Here is a 22,602-nt window from a genome sequence, read left to right on the forward strand (position 1 = left end):
TGCATCACTCTCAAGTATTGAGACAATCTTCAGTGGCTTTTCATTTGGACAAGAAATAAATCTTTGTTGTATTAGGCCATGACTATTTGTAGGGGTTTTCTGTGGCATCATCAACCAGTGACTTTGACCTGTAATAACACAAACCCCCGAGAGCCATTCTGAAGCATTTCTGAAACATCTCTCACAGAATCATTGAAACACCTACTTATTAATAAGTGGTGCAATCTTTATTGATTTTTGAGATAGAACATAAAAAATCAGGTAAGAATTGTTTGCATAATATATATGGAAATCAACCTAGTAAAGTTGTCAAATATTGGACAGAGCCAGAATATAAATTACACATACAGTTTAAAAATTACAGGAAACCATATTATAAAGAGCACTAAAGGGCACTTGTGGAATAGTTGTGTTCCCGTGTAAGCCAGAATGTGGAGAGCCTACTCATAGCACGGAGACAAATCCAGGGAGCAAGGCACCAGAATTCTATGCCGTAAAAAGGGGTAAAAGAAAATCCAACCTAAAATCAAATACAGTGGTTCACATCATTGGAAACATCAATTTGCCTTTCCACAGTAGGTGTGTTCTGTCACTGCTACATTAGGAAAAGGGGGGAATAGGATTCATAGCCCGTCTGAAGAAAGAGATTTTTTTTTCTAGTTGAAACAGGAAGGACTGGCAAATCTGATCACGTGCTTCCACCCTACGTCGGATTTTTAGAACCTGACACAGGTTGTCTCTCTAACAGCTTGCACCTGCTATTGTGGGTTGAAGGGCTGTCCAAATCCTCTACTTAGCCCTCAGGGAGGGCGGGAGGGTAGAGCTGATCTCCCCTTCCCTGGAACTGGATTCAGAAGGGTAAAGGATCTCCCTGTTAGGAGACCCATTAAGTGTCCATGCAGATGCATGTTCTCTTAATATTGAGAAATGGAGACATAATCCATCTGCCCACTTGGTCTCTCAGAGAACATGCTTTAATGGTTCGTTTGTGTCTGCACAGTATTTCAAAGCCCTAAAATAAAGATGCAGTCTGAGGCAGAAGAGGAAAGTCCAGGACTGAGGCTAGGGCACTTTTGAACTCATTCAGATAAACACAGTGACAGTGGATCTGTGGGGACAGAGAACAAAGGGTGTTTCTGGGAGTATCTGTGACCACCAGACTCCAAGGGCTAATGGACTCCAGTGTGAACCCTGTGAATAATTTATGTGGCATCACTTTTTGCCTCCCACAGCTGGTTTGTGAAAACATGCAGCGGACCTGCTGAATAGCAGGGGGCAGCTGACACAGTCACCCGTCTTCTCCCTGGAGCGGACTGAGGACAATCCTACTGTCTGGGAGGATTTGTGTAGGGGCAGAGCTAGGAGGTCTATGGATTTCTGTAAAATCTCTTTTCCTTGCAATAAGTGACATCTAAGTGGTTGTCCTTCTCTCAGCTTCAAATTCTGGGCAGCCAGCGACAGCCCTCAAGTGCGGTAAGGATGCGGTGTGCAGGCAATATAGAGAACTACCTCTCATGCCTGCCATTCCTAAGAAGAACTTAGGGGGAGCTGTTCTCCTAGTCCAGACCTCAATTTTGTGGACGGAGTTGGGAACCGGAGCACTGCAAGCAAACTTTCTCTCATTTTCATAACTCTTAGGTTTCCAGTTTTAGTCGGTATATTCCTAAGCACTAGGCGTGGCTAATTAACATAAGCCATTCTTGGGTTACAAAGATCTATGTTTTTTTTTAATACTATGTTAAAAATTACTATTCTTTACTGGCACTTCCTTCATTCTCAAAGGAGGGCTGTTCAGAGAAAAAAAAGACTCAGGCAGAATGACAATCTTTAAAATAATTCAGTCAACGAAAGACATCCCATGTCACTTTTCTCTTTGATTCTTTCAGGAGGTTTTGGATCAGCCAAGTCAGGATCATCAACATATCCTATCTTATCAATGGGTTTTGTATAGATTCTTGGGGAACACTGTCAAATTCTGGCAAATGTAAGCCCAGCCCAAGTGGAGACTCTGGAGATCTGTACAAGAGTCATGAAGGCCAGTTTGTTCCCTAAAGTGTTACCATAGTTACACAGACGTGGTATGTTCTGAGCAGAACCGAATCTAGGCAGTTTTTGGCAAAGGCCCAAAGAATATCTGCTATGAAATGGCTTAGCATGGGGATTGATCGCCTGGGGGTAAAGTGAGAAGAACCAGGTTTGGTCAGATGAAACCTAGATATTCCAGTACCAAGAGTCACCTTTGGCTGAACTGGAAATTTGTGGGAAGTCTGATTCCCAAAGAAATCAGGTCCTACTTAGATCTCATCTATAGAGACGTCTCCCTCAGCGGACCTGCATCTAAGGATGCAGCCCAAGGTGTCAGTGTAGCTGAATGCGTCAAATGGATGGACCAAACCAGTGACCCTGCCCAATCTTGGCACAATAGGAGACAAAGTGAGAAAATCATAATGGTGGGCCTTAGTCATGGACACGGTTAAAAGGTTGTTTTCTGTCTTTCTGTACTCATTAGCAGGAGGTTTACCTGGGCTCCTTGATGATGAGATACTCAGAAGAAGGGACATCTTGGGGGCATCAGTCCTGTTCTAGAGATAGAGTTAGGTTCTCAAAAAGTATTTCAACTTCAGCTGTTTCTCAAGGGAGGATGGCAATTTTTGTTTATCTTCCAGGGTCAGCATCTGGAACACGGCTCAGGAGACCTGAGATCTAGGTTCATTCTCTACTCAGTCTTTATTTTAGTCACCATGAGACCTGGTTAAAGCCCCTATTCTCTGAACATGCATGTTCTGCCCTAAAATCATGTGGGTGACCAAGGTCTTGCTACAAACACTTTAGAATCTGTGAAACTATACCTACGCAATTCTGTTGAACTGTACCTGACCCAAGATACTGAAGTTGAGGCTGCCGAAGGCTGAGATCCCATCCACAAGGGAGAGTCTGAACAGGTTCCGACCCTCCTCCTGAAGAAGTCCCAGTCAGGGAAAGGGTGCTGCTGGTAGCCATCATTCCACAGGTGGTTTTCCTTTCATATTTGGTTAGTTCTCTTTGTCTGTATCTCCTATAAGTCATTGTTTAAAAGAGAACAGGGCTACACCTGGCACTCTGTTCTATAGAACTTTTACCACCTAGCCACCAAGATCCAATAGTCTCTCCTATAAGTCATTTTTAAAAAGGGAACATGGCACTCTGTTCTATAGAACTGTTACCACCTAGCCACCAAGAACCAATAGTCTCAATGCTCCTCCCAGTATTTATCTTCCACACTTTGATGGGAAAAAAATCATGTTGCAGACAGGTACATGGTTAAAGAGCAACAGAAAAAAAAAACCTAGTTTTTTCATGCAATAATTTTGACTATATCTCCCCCAGCATTTTTTTCCTAAAAAAATATTTTCTGGTGTAAACTTGAGAGACATAGGTAATATCACTAATCAATGTTACGGAGTGCACACATATTGTAAAAGCAGACGTAAATCATCATTAGCAATTTTGGTATGGACCAGTCACTGTACTGAGGATTTTATACATAGTTGATTGTCTCACTTAAAATTTAAAATAGGATGAAATAGTTTTGAATGTCCCCCAAACCCAAGTTTTTATACAAGACATCTCAATATCACTTTAATTTGTTTGATACTATCATCACTCCGTGGTTGCAAAAACAACGAAAACTACATAGGTACTGTGGTCCTTAATCTGGGATCCTTCCTAAAGCTGGAAGGTATTGAGCTGCTGCCTGGTACCCTGTTTAGGGTATAGATGACTCGGTTTCAATCTGGGTAAAATCAGCTCTAGAATTTTCTTTTTTGGATGCAGAACGCACTTGTGTAGGTTAAAGTTCATGCTGGCAATAGCATGCTTTCAAAGACAAGTGAAGATAAATTCAGAAGGATATCCCAAAACCCCAAAGCAAATTAAAAATCTCTGTGGTCCTGGATGCCTTGGGGACATAGTCATGAGAACCACAGATGTCTAATCTCTGTAGCAATGGATCATGGGAGTCAGGGTCTACCTGGCAGCCTTGTCAAAAGTATAGATGACTTGTGAGGTCGCTGCTTCTCTTTCTTCCCGAAGTCTTTGATCTGCAGCTTCCCACGGGCAGAGTGACTTCCGTCTTTTCAGGGAGAGGTTACGCCATGATCTGTGCCAGATCTCTTTTTGGTCCATATGATGAAATAGATGCCCCAACTGCTTGCCAGACCTCCATCGTGGCGAGGATACAGAAGAGAAAGCTAGTTTCTCCGGGAACTTTCCTCGGAGCCCAGGTGCTTACATCACTCATTTGGCGGCTATAGAGCTCAGAATGATGAGTCCAAATGTAGAGTCCCCGTTCAGTGACCCTCGCCTTCCCCTGGATGACAGGATCAGTCACTTTTTCTTCCACTTTCTTCTGTGTTGAACCCCAATCCCCTGACAGGCCCTGCCCCCTCCCACTGTAAGCGGAAGCATGCCCATTGGAGGACAGTTGTCTGCAGCTCCGAAATCAAGTGTAGGAAGAGTCTAAAAGGATCCCTGACAGTTGCAGTCACCAGATTTCTTACAGCAGAAACCACACTCCGGTCTCTGAATTTCTGTTGCCCAACCCTTGGTGTTCAGTGATACTTAGCAAATCTTGCCCAATGAACAACCAAACGAGTACTTCCTTATTGCACTCCCAGAGTGGCATAGAATTATGAGGATGATTTTTTTTGGGCAAAGTTCGAGTAGGTTCTGTTATGTTATGTTTTCTAAGGGTGCTTACTCTTGAGCTACAATGTCTAGGAGCTGCTTTGTCCACAAGTGATGTAAGATGCATAATTGTTCATTTAATTAGTTTGGTTTTACCTATACACTTTGGTGTTTTCTATTTACTTCTTCACAAAAATAAGATTTTAAAACATCAGTGCCATATCTGATAAGTCTGAATTCTAAGCTTTAAAGATAATTATTGAAGAGAGCTTTCTCAATTCAATGTTTTCTTTTTCTCTCTTCCACAGTTCTAGTTTTTGTATGTTTTTAGTATTCACCTGTATGATAATATTTAAGAGTCAAAACTTAAACTCACTTTTATCAGCCCAATAGAAACCTTTTAATTAGCATTTATAAACTGGATTCTTCTCACTCATTTTTATCTTGTTAAAATATGTCCCCCCAATGAGTATGAATATATGTGTGTGTATGTGTTGTCTTGTGAGATATTAGGAATCAAAGTCAGAACTTTCTGTATGGTAGACAAGTACTCTACCACTGAGTTACACCTCCAGCCTCATGTCATCCTTCCACAGCTGCTAAGATTTCCTTAGCAGGCTGCAGAGTTACTGGTGTGGTTTCTGGGACATGTTATCCAATTCTTGAGGGTTATTCTGTCCTTAGATTCATTTATCTTGACTTATGACAGATCTTTATGAGACATACACTGTCATATCAGGTCCAGGGTAAAACTTCTGCATCCTCAGCGCTAGCCATGGTGACCAGGTTCTGATGAGTAGGTTTGGTTTGCTGGTCTAGAATTCTTTCAGAGAATGTTACTGTAGAAGGGCTCCAGACCATCTTTCTCCTGATTGTTTTCTTAGATAGGAAAGATCAGCTATTGAGGCTCATAGCATATGTCCTTCCCACAGTATGTATTTGCTTGTGCCTTTCTGATACAGACAACTTAGACATCTACTAAGTTGAAAGTGAACACAAGCCTAATTCCCGCCCCTCTGATGTTGAATCATCAGGAAAACAAGACTGCTGGCTTAGAGCTTGCTTGGAGTACAATGCAAGCTCCAGTTCAAAGAATTCTTGGCTAAGAACTTCATTGAGCTCCTGAAGTAATGCATCTACACGTAACATACCGATGCTGGGAAGTTCTGAAAGGCCGTCGATGTTAGAGAAAACTAACTACATGGCACACATTGTTCTCCACTTTCCACTCCTAATAATTCATGCACATAAAGACGGACAGCATATGTTAGGTGCCAGATAGTACAGCTATTTCTGGTAAAAAAAAATTCTAGAGAAGTCAGATTCAAGAGCCAAGTCCCTAGGAGGAGGTGTAAGTTTTCTCATAACCCCAACGGCACCACAGAAGTCATATTGAAAGGGGACAGGCCCACAGCATTTGTCTTTCTGATTGCCAGAAAGTCAATTTGAAAACCATAAGGGAAGTCTTTACATCCAATGTGTGTGACTGTATTAATATATTGCCTGCCTTGGACTTAAAGGTCAGCGACCACATATCCACTCATGATATCATCCATGAAGGCTATTTCTCTACCATTCACAGTGTTTGCCATCATTCACGGAATTCCGGGCTTTGGATTAAAGTACCTATAATCATGGGACAAGCTTTCATCATCACTTATTTTCAGCCCTTTGTACGGGACTAACTAGCATGTGGGTTGAAAGAAACAGATTTCTGAGAAATCTCTAGCCAACACAGGGCAAAACACTAGTATTAGGAGTTTTTGAGACCACCAACCAGATATCTGCCATAGTATCTATGGATCTTGACAATACAGCAAAAGCGTTGGCAGCAGTTGCATGTAAACACTTACTTAGGATATTTTTATCACCTTGACGGTCACCATGACAATCATTTAAAACAAGTGTTTAGGTGCATGAAAAGACTGAGACCCTAATACTGTACCATAGTGATCTAGCAAAGTCCAACCTTTCTCATTAGAGGATTTTAGCAAGTAGCAATATCTCCCAGGAGGCCACAGGGTGACTTGTGCTTAAACATGAGCCCTTCTGCAGCGGGCAGGGGTTTCAGGCTGTTGGCTGACACTTCAGCAGCTCTTACGACTTTTTTTTTTCTGGTTCTAGTACTTTCCTTGAGAAAATCTGGGGGAGTAAAAGAGAGGGTGATTCTGGGAATTCTCCCTATTTGTATATTAATTAACTAGTTTGTATTCCCCACCCTGGATCCCACTTAACAAAACATCAAGTGGGCATGCATTGCAGTCACGGCAGACGTCTCCTTGCTCTGAGTAAAGAGTGGAGACCGTATCCCATGGATAGAGAGTGCTGGTGTCTTGGCGGTACTTCTGGATCCCAGTGTGAAATGGGACAGTGTGCAGGGAAACTCAGGCCAGGAGGAGCTTCAAGTCCTTACTGTCCGCATGACAGCCAAGTGTCTCCAGGGTTGTCACTTGCCTTGTGCCCAAACACACACCTTTAAAGAGAGGGCTTGGAAAGACAGTGACTCTGGCTCTGGAGTCTAACTTCCACTCTGGATTCAAGTACAGGCAGAAGAGTGAGTTGGAATCTTATTTTGAAGACACCAGATATAGTTCCTGCCTAGAGGGGCACCCCACTTCTGGTAAATTTCATTATCTTTGGCTACATACATTGGGAACTATTTTTCTGTTTGCAGTAGGTGTGTAAGATTTCTCCTCACCAATCCATAACGCATGCAATGTCATATTTTGGATCACCAACATCTTACACATAAGGAAACCGAGGCACAGTACTGAACAAGAGTAGACCAAGTCCCCCTGGGAGCTTTTTAAATAATTTGCCAGCCTTCCTTCAGTGAAATGATTTTTTAAAATCTTGGCTTTGGATATTGATTGAGTATCTTGTTCCTGTCCTCTATTTTTGCCCAGTAGACAGCGTCATTGGAATGCAGTATGTTTTGGTTAGGAAAACTATTTCCTTGCTTTAGAAAACATTTGATTAACTGGAGCATTTTACACAAAGGGGAAGTGAGCCTAGAAATAACTTAAATTATGCTCTCAGTTTATCCAAATCAAAACCCAAACCAGCCAACCAAATGAATAGCACAGCTCATCAATAAGTCTCCCTGTACTTGTTCGATCATGATTAGAAGTAAGAAGAGCAGATAAATGTGTATCTAGAAGAGACTAACAGTGCAGTTTATATAGTGTCAAGTCATGCAAACCATGCTGAAAAGGAAGCGACGTTGTTGCAGTGACATAGGGAAGAAGAAGGCCGTGAGGAGCCCCTGCTTGTAGCGGGGGCCACCACGCACATGCATGCGCCTGACACAGCCACTTACACCATTGTAAGTGCCGGGTGTGAGAGTAAGTGAGCTGTACACAGTCTGTCTGCAGTACCAGGAGTCAGCCAGTGACCCCTTCTAAGTGGGCTTGTTGGAAGGGGTCCATATGGAATCTGAGATGCCATCCCCGGTGGATGACATAGGCATGGAACCACTAGGCGTGAAGGGGTCTGTGTCTGTGTCCGTCTCCCCCTCGGCCAGGTACCTCTTCTCCCTCATCCAGCTCGATCCCCCACTGGGGCCAAACATATAATCATCTCTGTCCTGGGAGATGCTGAAGCCACTTGGAGACCGCTCCAGCTCCTCGTGGTTGACAGACATGAGGGACAGAGGCGTGTCACTGTCCCTAGTAATGCTGCGTCTCTGGTAGGGTGACATGCGGTCCGAGTAGGGGCCTTGCAGTTCTGTCTGGGAGTGGTAGCTCACACAGGAGTCCAGAAGAGTCAAGATGGGCAGGACCGTGGGCCTCTCTGCATATGTGCTTCCCGAGGAGGGAAGGGTGGCCTGAGCCTTTGTAGAACTGGGTCCCCCTCGGGTCAGGTTCACAGGGTCATGTGAGAAAAACCCATAGGGGCCGACTCTTTCGATGGGCACCTGGTGGAAGTTGTAGGGTGGGTCTGGGGGCCCTGTCTCTGAGTAGTTGCAGATGATGGTTTTCAAATCAGAGTACCTGGTGTCCTCTCTCTTCTCCCCTTCGGCGGGGGAGGAGGCCTCCTTGGCGGGGTAGCACTCTGTGACGTGCACCTGTAGGCGTTCCATGTGTTGCGTGTGCATGTCCACCAGGAAGTCCAGTTTCTTCCCCATGTCATGGACCTGGAAAACACAAGCATCTGGGATCACCACTCCCGGGGGATGAGGGTCACTCACTGTGCCATTGCCTCTCGGGAGGGATGCTGTGTAAGTCTTAGTGATCACGGCAGCTCTGACTGACTCCGGGCCTTCTGCCAGAAGGTCCCATGTACATACTAACATTCATCCAGAAAGGCACAGGCAAGGGTGTGACCTGGAGTCAAAGACCAGAAGCCCACAGGCAGATTGAGAATAAGTGTGACAGGCTTTCATTGTCCCCTCTGGAAGAGGTGATACTACTATTTCAGTCAAGGACTGAGGTCCCTGTGTTTTTGTCTTTTTGAGAGATCCCTTGTACGCAAGCATACAGGTTTTCAGTGTCTGTTATCAATACCTGATAACATATGCTCTGGAGAGCACTATCAGTATCCATGATAACATATGCTCTGGAGGGCACTGTCAGTATCAATGGAGTTCTACAGACCTAGAGACCCAATGGGGCCCAGAGGCAGTGATGGAGTCTGCTTTGGTTATGGCATCCCTAAGTTTGAGTGTTTGTGAGCACAAATGTACAGGCATGTGTGTGCACATCTATATGTGATGGAGATGTTTCATCCCCGACAATGAACATTCGTGTATAAACACAAGTCTGTGCATCTTCATGTGTGATATTTGCCCCCAAATAGCTCACAGTTCACCAAATCAGGCAAGTGAATGACTTCACTGGATGGATGAGGTTTTGAGACTCAGGGTAGGTCACAGCTAAGGTACATCTGAGTCATAGTTGTAAGGGATACGTAGGCAGTAGCTATGTGACTCTTGTAAGGGTGTCACTAGTAAGCCACAACCACCTGGAGGTACACAGATTAATAGAAATGGGTTAATATTTTAAGAGAGAGCAAGCTAGTAGTAAGCCTAAGCCATTGGCCAAACAATCATAAATATATATTAAGTCTTTGAGTGGTTATCTTATAAGCAGCTGTGGGGACCCAGTGGGCAGAGAGAAACTGGTCCAAGGGGGAATGGACTAAACGGAGAATAGTCTCCTAGACACCTAATGCCCCAAACTTTATTTCATGTACTTTACTGACTTAATTAACTTTACAACCTTACACTGTGAATACTGTTGTGATGTCTGTTCCACATGTGATGAAGCAGTGACCAGAGAGATGACAACTTGTGAAAGGTTGCAGAGCTAGTAAATATGAGAACTAGGATTGTAAATTAAAATTCAAAAGTAAGAAGCAAGAGACCAATCATTGAGTTTTTTTCCATCTCCCCTACATGGATCTAGTTTTAGGGTGATGGATAAAAGGATTGATGATAGTCCTGGAGGTGACTGACAGAGTCACTTATTTAGTGGGCTACAGAGATGAGCTACATGGAGTCTATTGAGTTGGCCTCTCTTTGTAACCTGGATGGCCCTTCCCCGTAACCTGGCCCCCTGCCAGGCCTCCTAGGGAAGGTCACCCACAGGCTGGGACTAGAGCAAAGAGCAACAGAAAGGGACAGGAGACTAGGGACAAAGGGCTGGCCTCTTCTGGCGCCTGCTGAGAAACTACCATGAAGCAGTGGACAGCAGTGACTGCCTGTTGACTATTCACCGCGCACCAACATCCTGAGACATTCTCATGCATCGGCTCAGTTAATCCTCATAGCAATTTTACGATGTATTTAATTCCCTGGGTGGCAGACAAGCAAATCTGAGGTTCAAAACAATAATTAACTTGCAGGTGATCACTCGGTCAGTATAAGCAAAAACTAGGGATAGGGAATTAATTCCCACATCTGTGTGTGTGTGTGTGTGTGTGTGTGTGTGTGTGTGTGTGTATGTGTGTGTGTGTGTTGGTAGGTGATATTTCTTATGCCTTATTTCCATATGAAAGAAAATGGGATCTGAAAATAAGTTCTATGGGGCTGGAAGGATGGCTCAGTAATTAAGAGCAAGCGTTGTTCTTGCAGATGGCCTGAGTTCAGGTCCTAGAACACACACGGGAGGCTCAGAACCATCTATAACTCCAGTTCCGGGGACCTCTGCAGGAATCGACCATGCATGTGACATGTATACACAAATGCAGGCAAAACACTCATACCCATAAAATAATAAATAAATGCATAAATAAATAAAACAAAACACTCATACCCATAAGATAATAAATAAATGCATAAATAAATAAAACAAAACACTCATACCCATAAAATAATAAATAAATGAATAAATAAAAATAAATGAAACAAAGCAAACTTACACACTTTTTGGTAAGGCTTACCTGTCTTTCAACTTTAACAAACTTCCCCATCATGCTTTGATCTTCGGTTTCTGAGGTGGCTGCCCTGGCTACATATGGTTCATTCCTAAGGGAAAAAAAGTAATTCCATAAGATCCATCATTGTATCTGTTTTCACTGTGCGGGGTCATTTTAAGTTGGAAGGAGACTGTTTTTTCCTCACGCATACTGATGAAGCCTGGGGGAGGTTATTTTGACACTCTCAGTCAGGGCTGTTGACTGCCTGCTCACCTCTGTAGGAAGACAAGCAGACAGGAAGCTGGGCTGAGGGAGGCTTTGTTATGCTGAAGTTTATCAAGTATTTAACAATGCCTAGAGTGTTTATTCCTCTAAATGAAAGCCTTTTAACTTTCACTCTCAGAGCTTTTACCCTGTGGGGGTGGACGAGGAACTGTCTCATCTCTGAAGTTCTATAGAGTAGGCATACACATTTCATCTGGCCCATTTTGTTAAGAATGGCAAACACCTGCTGAATCTGTAAAACAATGCTAGAATGATGTCGGCAGGTACCGGGGGAAGGCTGTACAATTATTAGCTGCCTAAATTCTAGCTCTTTCCAGTATGTTTACGCTACGTGGAGATGAGATGTCTCAGAGAAACTTGCTGGTGCTGGAATCCATTCACGTTTGACTTTGTCTTGACAGCTGATTTTTTTCCCTCTCCCATGCCGTTGCCTCTGCTAAACTACTTCTGTGAACAGTGTCTTCAAGTGAAGTAAATCTCAGTGTTTCATTTGTCCTGCATAGGTGTGTTCCATTTGATATTTAATTAAAATTCATCAGTGAACACGGGGGACTTAGAGTCTTTAGTGTCCCTTTTTTGCCCATAAGATACGCTCTGTAATTTCTCATTGTTATCCTGTCATACCCGGACACCTTCTCTTACTAGTTTTGTGACTTCAGGAGTTAGTATCTCTTAGTGTCACTGTATGATACCGGTGTGATAAAGTATCTTCCTTGGAGGTCTGCTAGTGTGTTAGATGTGAGAATTCATAGGAAACGATTCACATATGCTGTTTTTTAATATGTTAGTTTGTTTATTTGGGGATAGGGTCTCCTCTATACCTCAGGGTGCTCTCAAGCACTGGGATTACAGATGTGTACCACCACACTGGACTCTTGAAGAAGCCTTCAAACATCCCCGAACACCATCTCAAAAGCAAGGAAATTGTTAGCCGGATGTAGTTTTGCATGCCTGCAATCCCAGAGAGGGAGGGCCGGCATGGGTTTTAGGGCATCCTGAGGCCAGCCCAGGCTATGTAGTGAGACATTGTCTCAAAAGCAAACATCAAATCAATACAAAGCCTCCAAATTAATTAACTAATGATTTAAAATAAGGATTTATAAAGTGGAGTTATCTAGAAGGTATCTACTTTAAAACAGGTTATATGAAAACAGGGCTCTTGGTTAACACTGGCTAAAACAGAACACAGTAACAGTTACTCCCACTAGAGGGTCAGCAGCCTCGGGTACCACTGTCCCCTATCTCATTCCCAGCCTGAGGCTGAAGAGTAGATGGCTTCCTTTACCACACCAAAGCTCTTCCTCCTGAGAAGAAAGTGCACAAACAGTCCCCCACTCAGTGTCTTTCTTGCCTTAAAGATGCTTTGGAACAAAGAGGTACAAACGCAAACAGTGGACTAAAAGTGACATTGCTTGTTCAGAAATTTAAAATAATTTTTGGAGTGAGAATTTTTAGAGGTCCTGGCACCTAATGCCTTCTCTCATTTTGTCTTGGGAGGGATATCAGTTGATCCTCAGGGCACTGTGCAGGAGAAAGCAAATGAGCTGACCGAGAATGCATACCCTCCACTAATATCAGATATGCTCTCCGTTTCAACGAGACCCGTGGATTTCTCCTTGTTTTATAGCCAGAAAACTGGTTATTTTCTATTCTACAAAGCATAAAAACAAGCATCATTTACGTGTTCTTGAAATTGGGGCAGGAAGTCATCTGGACAGAGGGTTTTTCAAAGGCCCAAGACCCTTCATGCGGGGGAGGGTAACCTCACTCACATCAAGGACCCAGGCTGGGCCTGGGGGAATAGATACACACTGAACACGCCTTGAGCTCAACAGTCATCAGCCACGACCACATGCCCCACCTTGGAGACTGCTGGGATGGGTAGGTGAATGCAGACCCTTTCTGAGACTTCTTATGTTTTGGAGTGGATGGAGGACCAGGGGTGAAAATCATATCTATTCTGAAAGAAGAAAAAATTAACAAGGAGAAATTAGACGACACATACCTTTGTTGCTATGAGAGCATAAATTCTTGCATTTCCTAATTCAGATGTGGGTTTTGAATACATAAGGAGAGGGAAGAAAGTCAGCCAGGATGTCTGTGTTCTTCAGTTTGGGGGCACAACAGCAGTTTTTCATCCCCAGGGTTCCAGAGGGAGACAATCTACAGAGTTGGGGTGAGGGCTATTGTCTTACTCCTTAACGCAAACGCCACATGCATGTTGCAAGCCTACCTAATCTTTTACCTCTTTTATCCACCCCCCTAAACAACCTAATGAGAGAACTTTCACTGTCAGACTCAAAGTTCCATTCTCAGCTGCATAGACCTTCGGTGCTATCCTGGGGAGGATGGTTTCACCCTGGCTGACACCCTGCTTCTGTTTCTGTACAGAGCACCAGCTCAGCAGAAAGATGCTTTCCATCATGCTGTGGGGCAGGGACAGAAGAGGCCTGTCAGGATGACTACTAAGATGAATTCAGGAACAGTCTTGGGTCACATTTTCCTCTGGCAACTCGTCTTCATTTCCAACAGACACTGGAGGCATCATCTGAAGTCAGTCCTCCTTTCTGCCTGGTCCGCTGATGTATACACATGGCCAGGGATTACACAATTCATCATCTTGGCAGGCAACCTGCAGCCATAATCTCCAGAAACACACTTTCTTGATAACTATCAAAAATCATGACAGTGTGTAACTGTCATGTTCTGTAAACACTGAAACTGCCTGCTATTTTTGGAGTCTTGCCCGCTGTTGGCAGAATGAGGTCTTCTTCTGTCTCTCAGACAGCCATGCTTGCATAGTTAGTAGCATACAGGACTGAAAATTTGTTTATACACCATAAATTGGGTCAGCAGGCATAGAACCCTGATTTGCTATCTACTACAATGCAAGGAACAAAGGGAAGTCGTGACTAGGACTGTTACCATCAATTTCACTGGTGCAGTGCTCCAACTAAGTCAGGACATCCAGTGGGGGAGTGTTAAATTAGATGAGGAGGAAGAAGACCATGTCAGTTTGAATGGAGTCAGTTCCTTTCCTGGTCCCTCATATGAGGGAATTGCATCATGTGTGCCATGTGTATTTCTGAGCAGACACGTGTTAATAGCATACACACTCTAATGCAGCACATTGGATCATATCATGACTGCATCCAGACAGGGTTTGTCTTCTTGTTTTGTGATGATATCATCTGTGACATACATATATTTATGTTGTGTGTTCAATTTCTTGACCGGTCAACTTCTGCCCTCACAACGTTGGTTTCCTGATCATCATTAAGGCACTTGTGATGTGGTGAGTACCTTATAGATCCTGATGAACAAAATACATATATGTAAAGTACCCAAGAGCTCAATCAAAACGTGGTATTATTTAAAACTGATCCAGACTCCATGAATGTAGTGTCAGTGAGGAGGCCAAAGAAATCACTGGGGCCTTGGGTAGTAGATCAGTGTTCATCATGGTTTATGAATGAGCTTTGGGAGCCCATTCCACATGGAGGGATTCTCTCTCAGCCTGGACACATGGGGAAGGGCCTAGGTCTTGCCCTGGATGAAATGACAGACTTTGGAGATCCCCCCCATGAAGGGCCTCACCCTCCCTGGGGAATGATGTAGGGATTGGGTGGGGGTTCGGGGGGGCTGGTGGAAGGACAAGGGAGGAGGGGTGGGAGAGGGAGCTGGGATTGACATGTGAAGCATTCATGTTTCTAATTTAAATAAAAACATATATTGAGGAAAAATCTCCCTAAATGGTTTCAATTTTCCTATATTTTCACTACTATGTATAACACTCAGAATTTTAACACTGTGGTTGGAATTTTACTCTTAGAATAAACCAGCTGCACAGTCTAGATGACCCACGTTTTATAGTTCTCCAAAGCACCCTAGTCAGGAACAGTTGGACACATACACTCCTCCTTTTCTCCATCAATGCCATCATGGAGCTGATGCTGGCTATGACGATGTCTCAGGGCTTCTCTGCAGGTTTGGACTAAACAGAACACAGTAACAACCATCTCCCTTAGAAGGGACAGAAGGCTCTGGTCACCATGGTCCCAGGTCTCTCTCTCCATGCCACGCCAAGCCTGAGAGTAAAACTTGTTGGCCCATACACCCACACTGCTTGATGGGCACTTCTGTTCCCGAAGTTTCTCTGCTGTGCTTGGGATGACTTCTGAATGCCCGTCTCTTAAAACTCTATGGTCATCTTACTTGGATTCCGAAGTAGCCGAGAGAGCACAGGCGCTTGCAGCTGAGCGTCTTACGTCTTACCTTGTCTGAAGGTACTTTATCCTGGAAAGCATGTCAAGGTGTCCCGCGGAGTACTGTTCAATCACATCCTTCACGTCATAAGGCCTCAGGGTCTCCTTGAACTTTTTCTTGTACAGGCGGAACTGGAGAATTCTGCCAGGCAAAGGAGATGCGTTGGCTCACCATGGGCAGACAGTGAAGGAAACATAATTGTAGGAAGAGACATTAGGACTGCGTTGATAGCCACACCCACTCTGGGCGTGACTAGAGAGCCACGCCCACTTTGGGGGTGACTAGAGGCGCATACAGATGTGGTAATGAAAGGCGGTGAACTGCGCCTCTAACCACGCCCACTTTCTGACACCAATCTGCAACACTAAACGACACACTTGATGAGGGTATAGGTAACTATTTATTGTGGTAATTACTTACAAGAGAAGACTGGCAACCAAGGTGAGTCAGCAGCTTTCGCTACAGACTGGAAGCCCGAAAGAGAGCGAGCCTCTCTCCTGCACCGCCTTTTATTACCACGCCCAAAGTGGGCATGGCTAGCTGCGCAGTCCTAATGTCTCTTCCTACACATAATGCATGTCTGGCAAACACCAGAGGCGGGGGGGAGAGAGGAAGAAGGGAAAGATCTTGGATGGCAGAGTGCTGGCCTCGGGTTCTGGTTCTGTCCCTTCAGGTCTATTAGGCTGGCTAGTGCCACTCCTTCAACCACTGGAATAATTAAACTGAAGGAATAACCACTTCCGAACAGCTGTTGAACACTCATCAAGTAAGAGACACTAAGGATGGTGCTCTGTGACTTTGCAGAGGAGCAGCCATGGCTCTGAGAAGGCCGTATCTCAGAGGTCAGGACGTCCGAGCTGGACCAGGCTTGGGTGCCAACAAGTCTCTTGGTTGCTGTCACTGCCACACTGCTTTTTGTTTGAGGATGGTCAGTCCTCGTCCTCCTCTATAACTGCTCATTAAATTTCCCAACTTAGCTGTGTCAGAACACCCGTCAGAGATAGTTTTATGTGAATGTTTGGTGGGGAAGGTGTGGAGGTGGACACAGATTTAATTGGTGCCACCAGAGTCCAAGCTGCCTGGGTCACATCACAGACCAGGAAACAGAGAGCTCAAGATAGAGAAGGGACACATCTATAAATCTTCCAATGTCACCACCATACTATAGTTTAACTTTTGCCTAGCTAGGTCTGTGCCAACTTTCCAAAATAGTACCACTTGCTAGGGACCACGTTTGAAATGCCTGGACATTCTGCATTCAAATAATAATAACAGCTAAGCATGGTGTTATGTATCTGTAATCTCAGCACTTGCAGAGACAGAGGATCAGGAGTTCAAGGTCATCCTAAACTATATAGTGAGCCTGAGGTTAAACCAGGGCTACACGAGACTCACTCTCAAAGTTCCAAAACAAACCAATGAGCAAACCAAATCAAGCCAGACAGTAATTCTAATTCTTTTGCTTTGGGCTCCTTAGAAAGGTGCTAACCCGTGAGTTTGTACAGGTTCATTATAACACGAGGACACCATCACCTCCCTCTTCCTGAAAATCAATCACGCCACTGTCCTCTGAGGACTCCACCCATCTGTCCATAGTGCCAATCCAAGCTTACGGTCAGTCATCATCTTGCCCGGAGGCCCTGCCCATTCCAGGTCCTTCCAGTTCCCATCTGCATATGTCTACTGAGTGACACAGTTCGAGCACATTTTGACTTAAACTGTGGCAGCAGCTTCTAAAGACAGTTCTGGCATATTGATCAGTTTACTCATCATGATGCAGGATTTATACCCATCCTTTACCTAGAGTCACCTGAAGCGGAGCCGCTCAGTGGTCACACCTGCCTGTTGCCTGTGTTAGAACAGAATGTTTTAAGGAAAACTAGCCCACGCTCCATCACTTACGCAGCGTGTGGCTTTGTATGGTTAAGACGGCAACGCTGAATCTTGAGGCGAAGTCCTGGGGACCACAAAAACCTAAGATATTGGCACTTCATAGGAAAGGAGCTGGTGGTAACCATTTCTTGAATTAAGGCATCTGAAAACGACCCAAATGGGTGTGCGGAGACAGGAACTTGGGATATCTCAGTAGAGTCCTCTTGGGAACAGTCTGACCAACTGGGTTTTTCTTTGAAGGAGTTTGATCAGTCAGCGACAAATGCAACAGATATGTTCTGTCATATCATATATAATGGTGAGGAGCCACACTGAGCCCTTGTGGGAGCCTGCATCTTACAAAACTATCACGGTCTGCTGGGTTGGAAATCTTGCTGGAAATAATGTAACAAACTTCTGCCACCCATGAAAGGGAAATACACCCACATCCTGCTATGTTTTCTTTGAGGAGTAGCATACTCTCTTGACTTTCTTGAAGAACTCTGAAGCAAACTCAAGCATATTATGATCTCTGAATCACACAAAATATCTATAATTTGTGATTTTGCTGAAAATGCTGGTTACAAAGAACACATGGATGGATACAGGCAAAAGAAAAGCTGAGCACCTCAGGTGAGCATTGAGGAAAAATTCCATGTTATTACATCTTCCACCCTGGCACCCATCAGAGTAAATGCTGGTTAAATCTCCTGGATGGATGTGCTGTCTTCAGGTAAAGCAACAGTTTGCAAACAGACATCCCTGTGACAAGTGTCTATGGCGGAATCCTTGCACACAAGGGAGTGTCCTCCATAGAATGTGACAAAGCCACAGGACCCAGCTCCAGGTGACCGAAAGAGGTTTCTGTCTCCTTCCCGGAGTACAAGGACACTTTATCAGCTGTGTCCTATGGGCATGAAGTTGGCATCTAGGAATGTATGGAGGTGGGGGAGAGGTGTCATTACCTGACAGCTCGAATGGCAGCCTTTAGGGTGGGGATCATGTCTTCAATGAGGAAGTCATTCCCATAACCCCTGTCTTCTGTCATGGGATCACCTGTCCCAGCATCTGTGAGGGAGACATACGTATTAATTTAGCCCATCGTGAATGGAAACCATCAGAGACCACTATGGAGCCAGAATCTCCAGTGTGTGTATTGGTCAGCCCTCATCTTTATCCCCACATGTTGATGGACCCCAGTTGTGACACCATTTGTGTTTCCTTACATTCCCTCTGTGTGGTACCAAAGTTTGAGACCCAGGTATGAGCAGGTCGGAACTGGAGTGGCGGACAATTCTAGCAGGAGAGGCTGGTGAGCTCTGCCGCTGTGGGTGATCACAGGAACAGAAGGGAACAGAGGTGTGGTCCTCACACTCAGACACACCTAAGTTGGAATTCTTGCCCCGTCGTTTCACTGCCTGTGACCATGGAGGTCGCCTTCTGTACTTTTTACATCTTGGAGGGTTTAGGGAGGAAGGAACAGTATGACTAGTGTCAAAGCCTTGGTGGCTTCAGACACGAAGGACAGTACTTTCCTCTTTGTCTTCCCTTCTGCTAAGTGACAGAGGTGCTTGAGGCCACCGTTCCTATGGTACTTAATGCACAGGGTGTTTTTCTGACCTCTCTTCTCCATCCCTGGGGCTGCATCCCTCCAGATGGCTCCTTCCCTCTACCCGCCTCTCCACATCCTAGTTACTCTCATCTTGGCTTCTCTTTCCAGTCACAGGGCAGGTCCTAAGGCTCCTTGAGCTGAAAGGGTTGAGCTAGGTGACTCAAGTCTATTTCACTGGGAACCGTCCTCATTTCTGAGTCACGGATGCATCCAGCCCACCAGACACAAGTGAGGCATGAAGTTGGCTGTAGGCGGGATAAAAGAGAGATGGCTTTGTGGATGCTTGGGATCTTCACTGGAGAGGTGGAAAGGTGAGGAGGGAGGAGGGAGGAGGGAGGAGGGAGGAGGGAGGGCAGGGGGAGGAAGCGGGAAGAAGCCAGGCGAGAAATAGGGCGTTACCTTCAGAACTCTGCCAGAAAGCGTAGGCTTTCATGCGGAAGGCGGTGCGGAAACGCTCTTTATTGTTTAAGCCCACGGGCTTTGGTTCTTTAGAAGGGTTTTCTTCTATGGCATCTACATTCAGAGGGGTAAATGACTTTCCTTTAGTATTGCTACCACGAGGATTAGAAAGGCGAACCCGATCCAAGAGACCCAGCTTTTGGCTACAAAATAAGCAAAAGTGAACAATTTTCCTCCTTCAGTGCAGGTTCTTGTAACTTCCCACCCCTCCAGAAATACTCGCATTCTCTCCCGAGGATGCACGGGAACTGTGCGCCCCCGGGGAGCTAACCTGATGGAGCAGACAGGATAGGGGGCTAAGGGTAGCTCGAATCCTAGTTCTAGCTCACAGTTTTACTACTGATTACATCCTGAGCAGATTTCCAAACGTCCCCTGAATTTCCACCTGTGCTTCCACGGAACCCAAACCAGAGGCAAGATATACAGTACTATCCTTTACCCAAGTAGTTTCAAGGACCTGCAGTCAACCACTCTAAAAATAACACTGTAGTTGTCGGGGGTGGGGAGGGGGCAGGGGGAGTAAAGTTAGAGTAAGGGGGTAGGTTCACTTCCTGAGAGTAGGTTTTCCTAATTGTTTACTAGTTATCGTTGTTAGTCTTTACAATACCTAATTGATTTGAACTCCATCTTAGTATGTGTGTATAGGAAAAAAAGACTACATCTATAGGGTTCAATATTATCTGCGGTTTCCATGGACAAGATTGAGTTATCAGTGTATAGTCATTGTGAGGACTTAAGTAGTATGCTGGCCTGCCCCTGTCACCTGGCAGAGTGCACGCAGGCAGTGCTCTGGTCAGCCCAGGGTTCCATGAGAACCAGTCTGCACGCAGGTGCAAAGGACCCCTCTAAAAGACAGACCCCCGCCCACTTACGATCTTTTCTCGCTAGCTCTATTTCTGCTCTCTTTCCCGTTGTCCCCCTGGGCAGACAGACGCTTTCTGACTCCCTCTTCTCTTCTGTCCCCTCTCTGTTTCTGTCTCTTTGTGTCTCTGTTCTCTTTCCTTACCCTCTTCCCTTTCTAATAACACTTCTTACTTAGCCTGGCATGTTTGTCCTCCTGTCACCGTCGTCTACCATGGAATCCGCCAAGGTTCCCCTCCCGCTTTATCGTAACAGTCACACAACACAATTTCTTCATTCTTCACGCTCTTCACTCTATCAGCAACTTCCCCTTTCTCGTTACCATTTCACGATATCCGAATAGTGATGGGCACAGGCAGATCCTCATCACCCACCAACCAGACATAATGACGAGAATGACATAAATTACAGAAAGCAGGGACCTTTGACCTACTGTCCTCAAACACATTCCTCTGATAGAACCTAGTGGGTTCGTGAGTTTTGGTGGGAAAAGTACGCCTTTAAGTTACTAACTTCCAATCAAAACTTAGTATCCCTGTCTACTATTAATGTAGGTCACAAACTCATCCCTGATCCAATATTGTGAGAGCCTTCAACCTGGTGCCAGATATGTACGCCATAAGGCTCACTACATTAAAGCGCTTGTTTGACTCCATTTCAACACTGAATTTCGGAAGCATTTTTCAATACATGCATTACATGAAACATTTTACATTTACTTATGCTGTGTGTGCGTGGGCAAGTATGTGTGCCACTGGTACTGGTCAGAGGATAACTTGAAGGAACTAGCTCTCTTCTTCTACCATGTAGGTCCTGGAGATCAAACACAAGCCATTAAGTTGACGGCAAGCGCCCTTGCCTGCTCAGCCATCTTTCCATAGGTAGGTGGCATATATGTTCTGTTCTATATTCCATTCCCAAGATGCACAACAAACTTCCCTATCTTGCCAGTGCCCTTTCTTGCCATCTCAGCCAACCTCATTATTATCTGCCCTTTGAAACTATGAAACTATGGCTGGACATGCGCTCTTGGAAATTCAGTACTCTAGTTCTCCAAAGACATGTGTTTCCCTCTGTTTGATATTTGACACATTTTATGAAGATGGTGCATTTCCATATCAGTTTTGCCACAGAGTTACAGAGTAGGGGCACAGAGAAGGAACAGCCCCTATTTGGCACTTCTTCTTTTTTTTCTTTTTTTTTGGTTTTTCGAGACAGGGTTTCTCTGTGGCTTTGGAGGCTGTCCTGGAACTAGCTCTTGTAGACCAGGCTGGCCTCGAACTCACAGAGATCTGCCTGTCTCTGCCTCCCAAGTGCTGGGATTAAAGGCGTGCGCCACCAACGCCCGGCTTATTTGGCACTTCTTGATAGCGAGCATACCTAAAGTATGAACGTTAGGATAAATCTAGGCTGGGTGGAGACATCTTGATAACCCATCGGACTGACCTAGGACACATAACCTCATTTTCCTGGTTGCCAGATTCCTTACGTGCAAGATGGAGACCTTATACCTGCATTCATAGGGCTTATTATAAGTTAAGTATGACAGTGCATGGGAAGTGCTTATCCCCATCAATGATACAGGAAGCCTCTGCTAAGCGCTGGCTGTCATCACTGCCCTAGGAAATTATCCTCTTTCCATAGAAGCCACAGAAGACTGATGACACAAGCAGAACGGATCAATGTAATTCCCTGGGGGCATAAAAGCAGGGGTTTGTGTTTTAGTTTAAAAAATATACAAGGTGAGATGAGCTTAGGAGATTTTATATAGCACTTTCTATTTACTTAATGCTTGTCTTACTCTGACTTGGTAAAAGCTAACATGTGAAGATCTTAATTACAGATAAACTAGTTAAGGACACAGTTGACGACAGCCACTTGGTCCTGACTGGGGATTTCAGCGTGGTCTCTGAACACCAGAGGATAATGAAGAGACCATGCTACTCTATCTGTTTTGAGATTCAGGGTCCATTTTCCTGGAATTCAGATGCTACTCTTAGGAGTCAGAATTGCTTTGGCCATGTTCACTTAACAGCTCACTGGGATCCAGATACATTGGCACAGATGCTCTTCACCCCCTCCCGAGCTGCGTCTAAGCAGCTTACAGAATTCTTCTCCCAGCAAAGCGGATGCTCAGCTTACTTCTTAATTGGGTCGCCTGAAATCCAAGACCCCAAAGGATAATGAAATGCAAGGCAAAGTCGCATTTCAAAGTTGCAACTCAA

The 22,602-nt window shown here is 44.8% G+C and overlaps 1 protein-coding gene across 1 annotated transcript in view; it reads right to left on the reverse strand.

Moving 5' to 3' along the window:
• Positions 1 to 205: 205 nt before the first annotated feature.
• Kcnq3 (potassium voltage-gated channel subfamily Q member 3) overlaps positions 206 to 22,602 on the reverse strand; it is a 285,100-nt gene continuing 262,703 nt past the window's right edge. The window contains 6 exon segments of the mRNA XM_021232172.2: positions 206 to 8,800; positions 11,047 to 11,131; positions 13,169 to 13,267; positions 15,583 to 15,714; positions 18,411 to 18,513; positions 19,457 to 19,659. Of these exon segments, the coding sequence (XP_021087831.1) occupies positions 8,066 to 8,800; positions 11,047 to 11,131; positions 13,169 to 13,267; positions 15,583 to 15,714; positions 18,411 to 18,513; positions 19,457 to 19,659 (1,357 nt within the window). The 3' untranslated portion in view covers positions 206 to 8,065.

Source organism: Mesocricetus auratus, unplaced genomic scaffold (assembly GCF_017639785.1).
Source record: "Mesocricetus auratus isolate SY011 unplaced genomic scaffold, BCM_Maur_2.0 Super-Scaffold_100023, whole genome shotgun sequence".
In the NCBI taxonomy this organism is placed as follows: domain Eukaryota; kingdom Metazoa; phylum Chordata; class Mammalia; order Rodentia; family Cricetidae; genus Mesocricetus; species Mesocricetus auratus.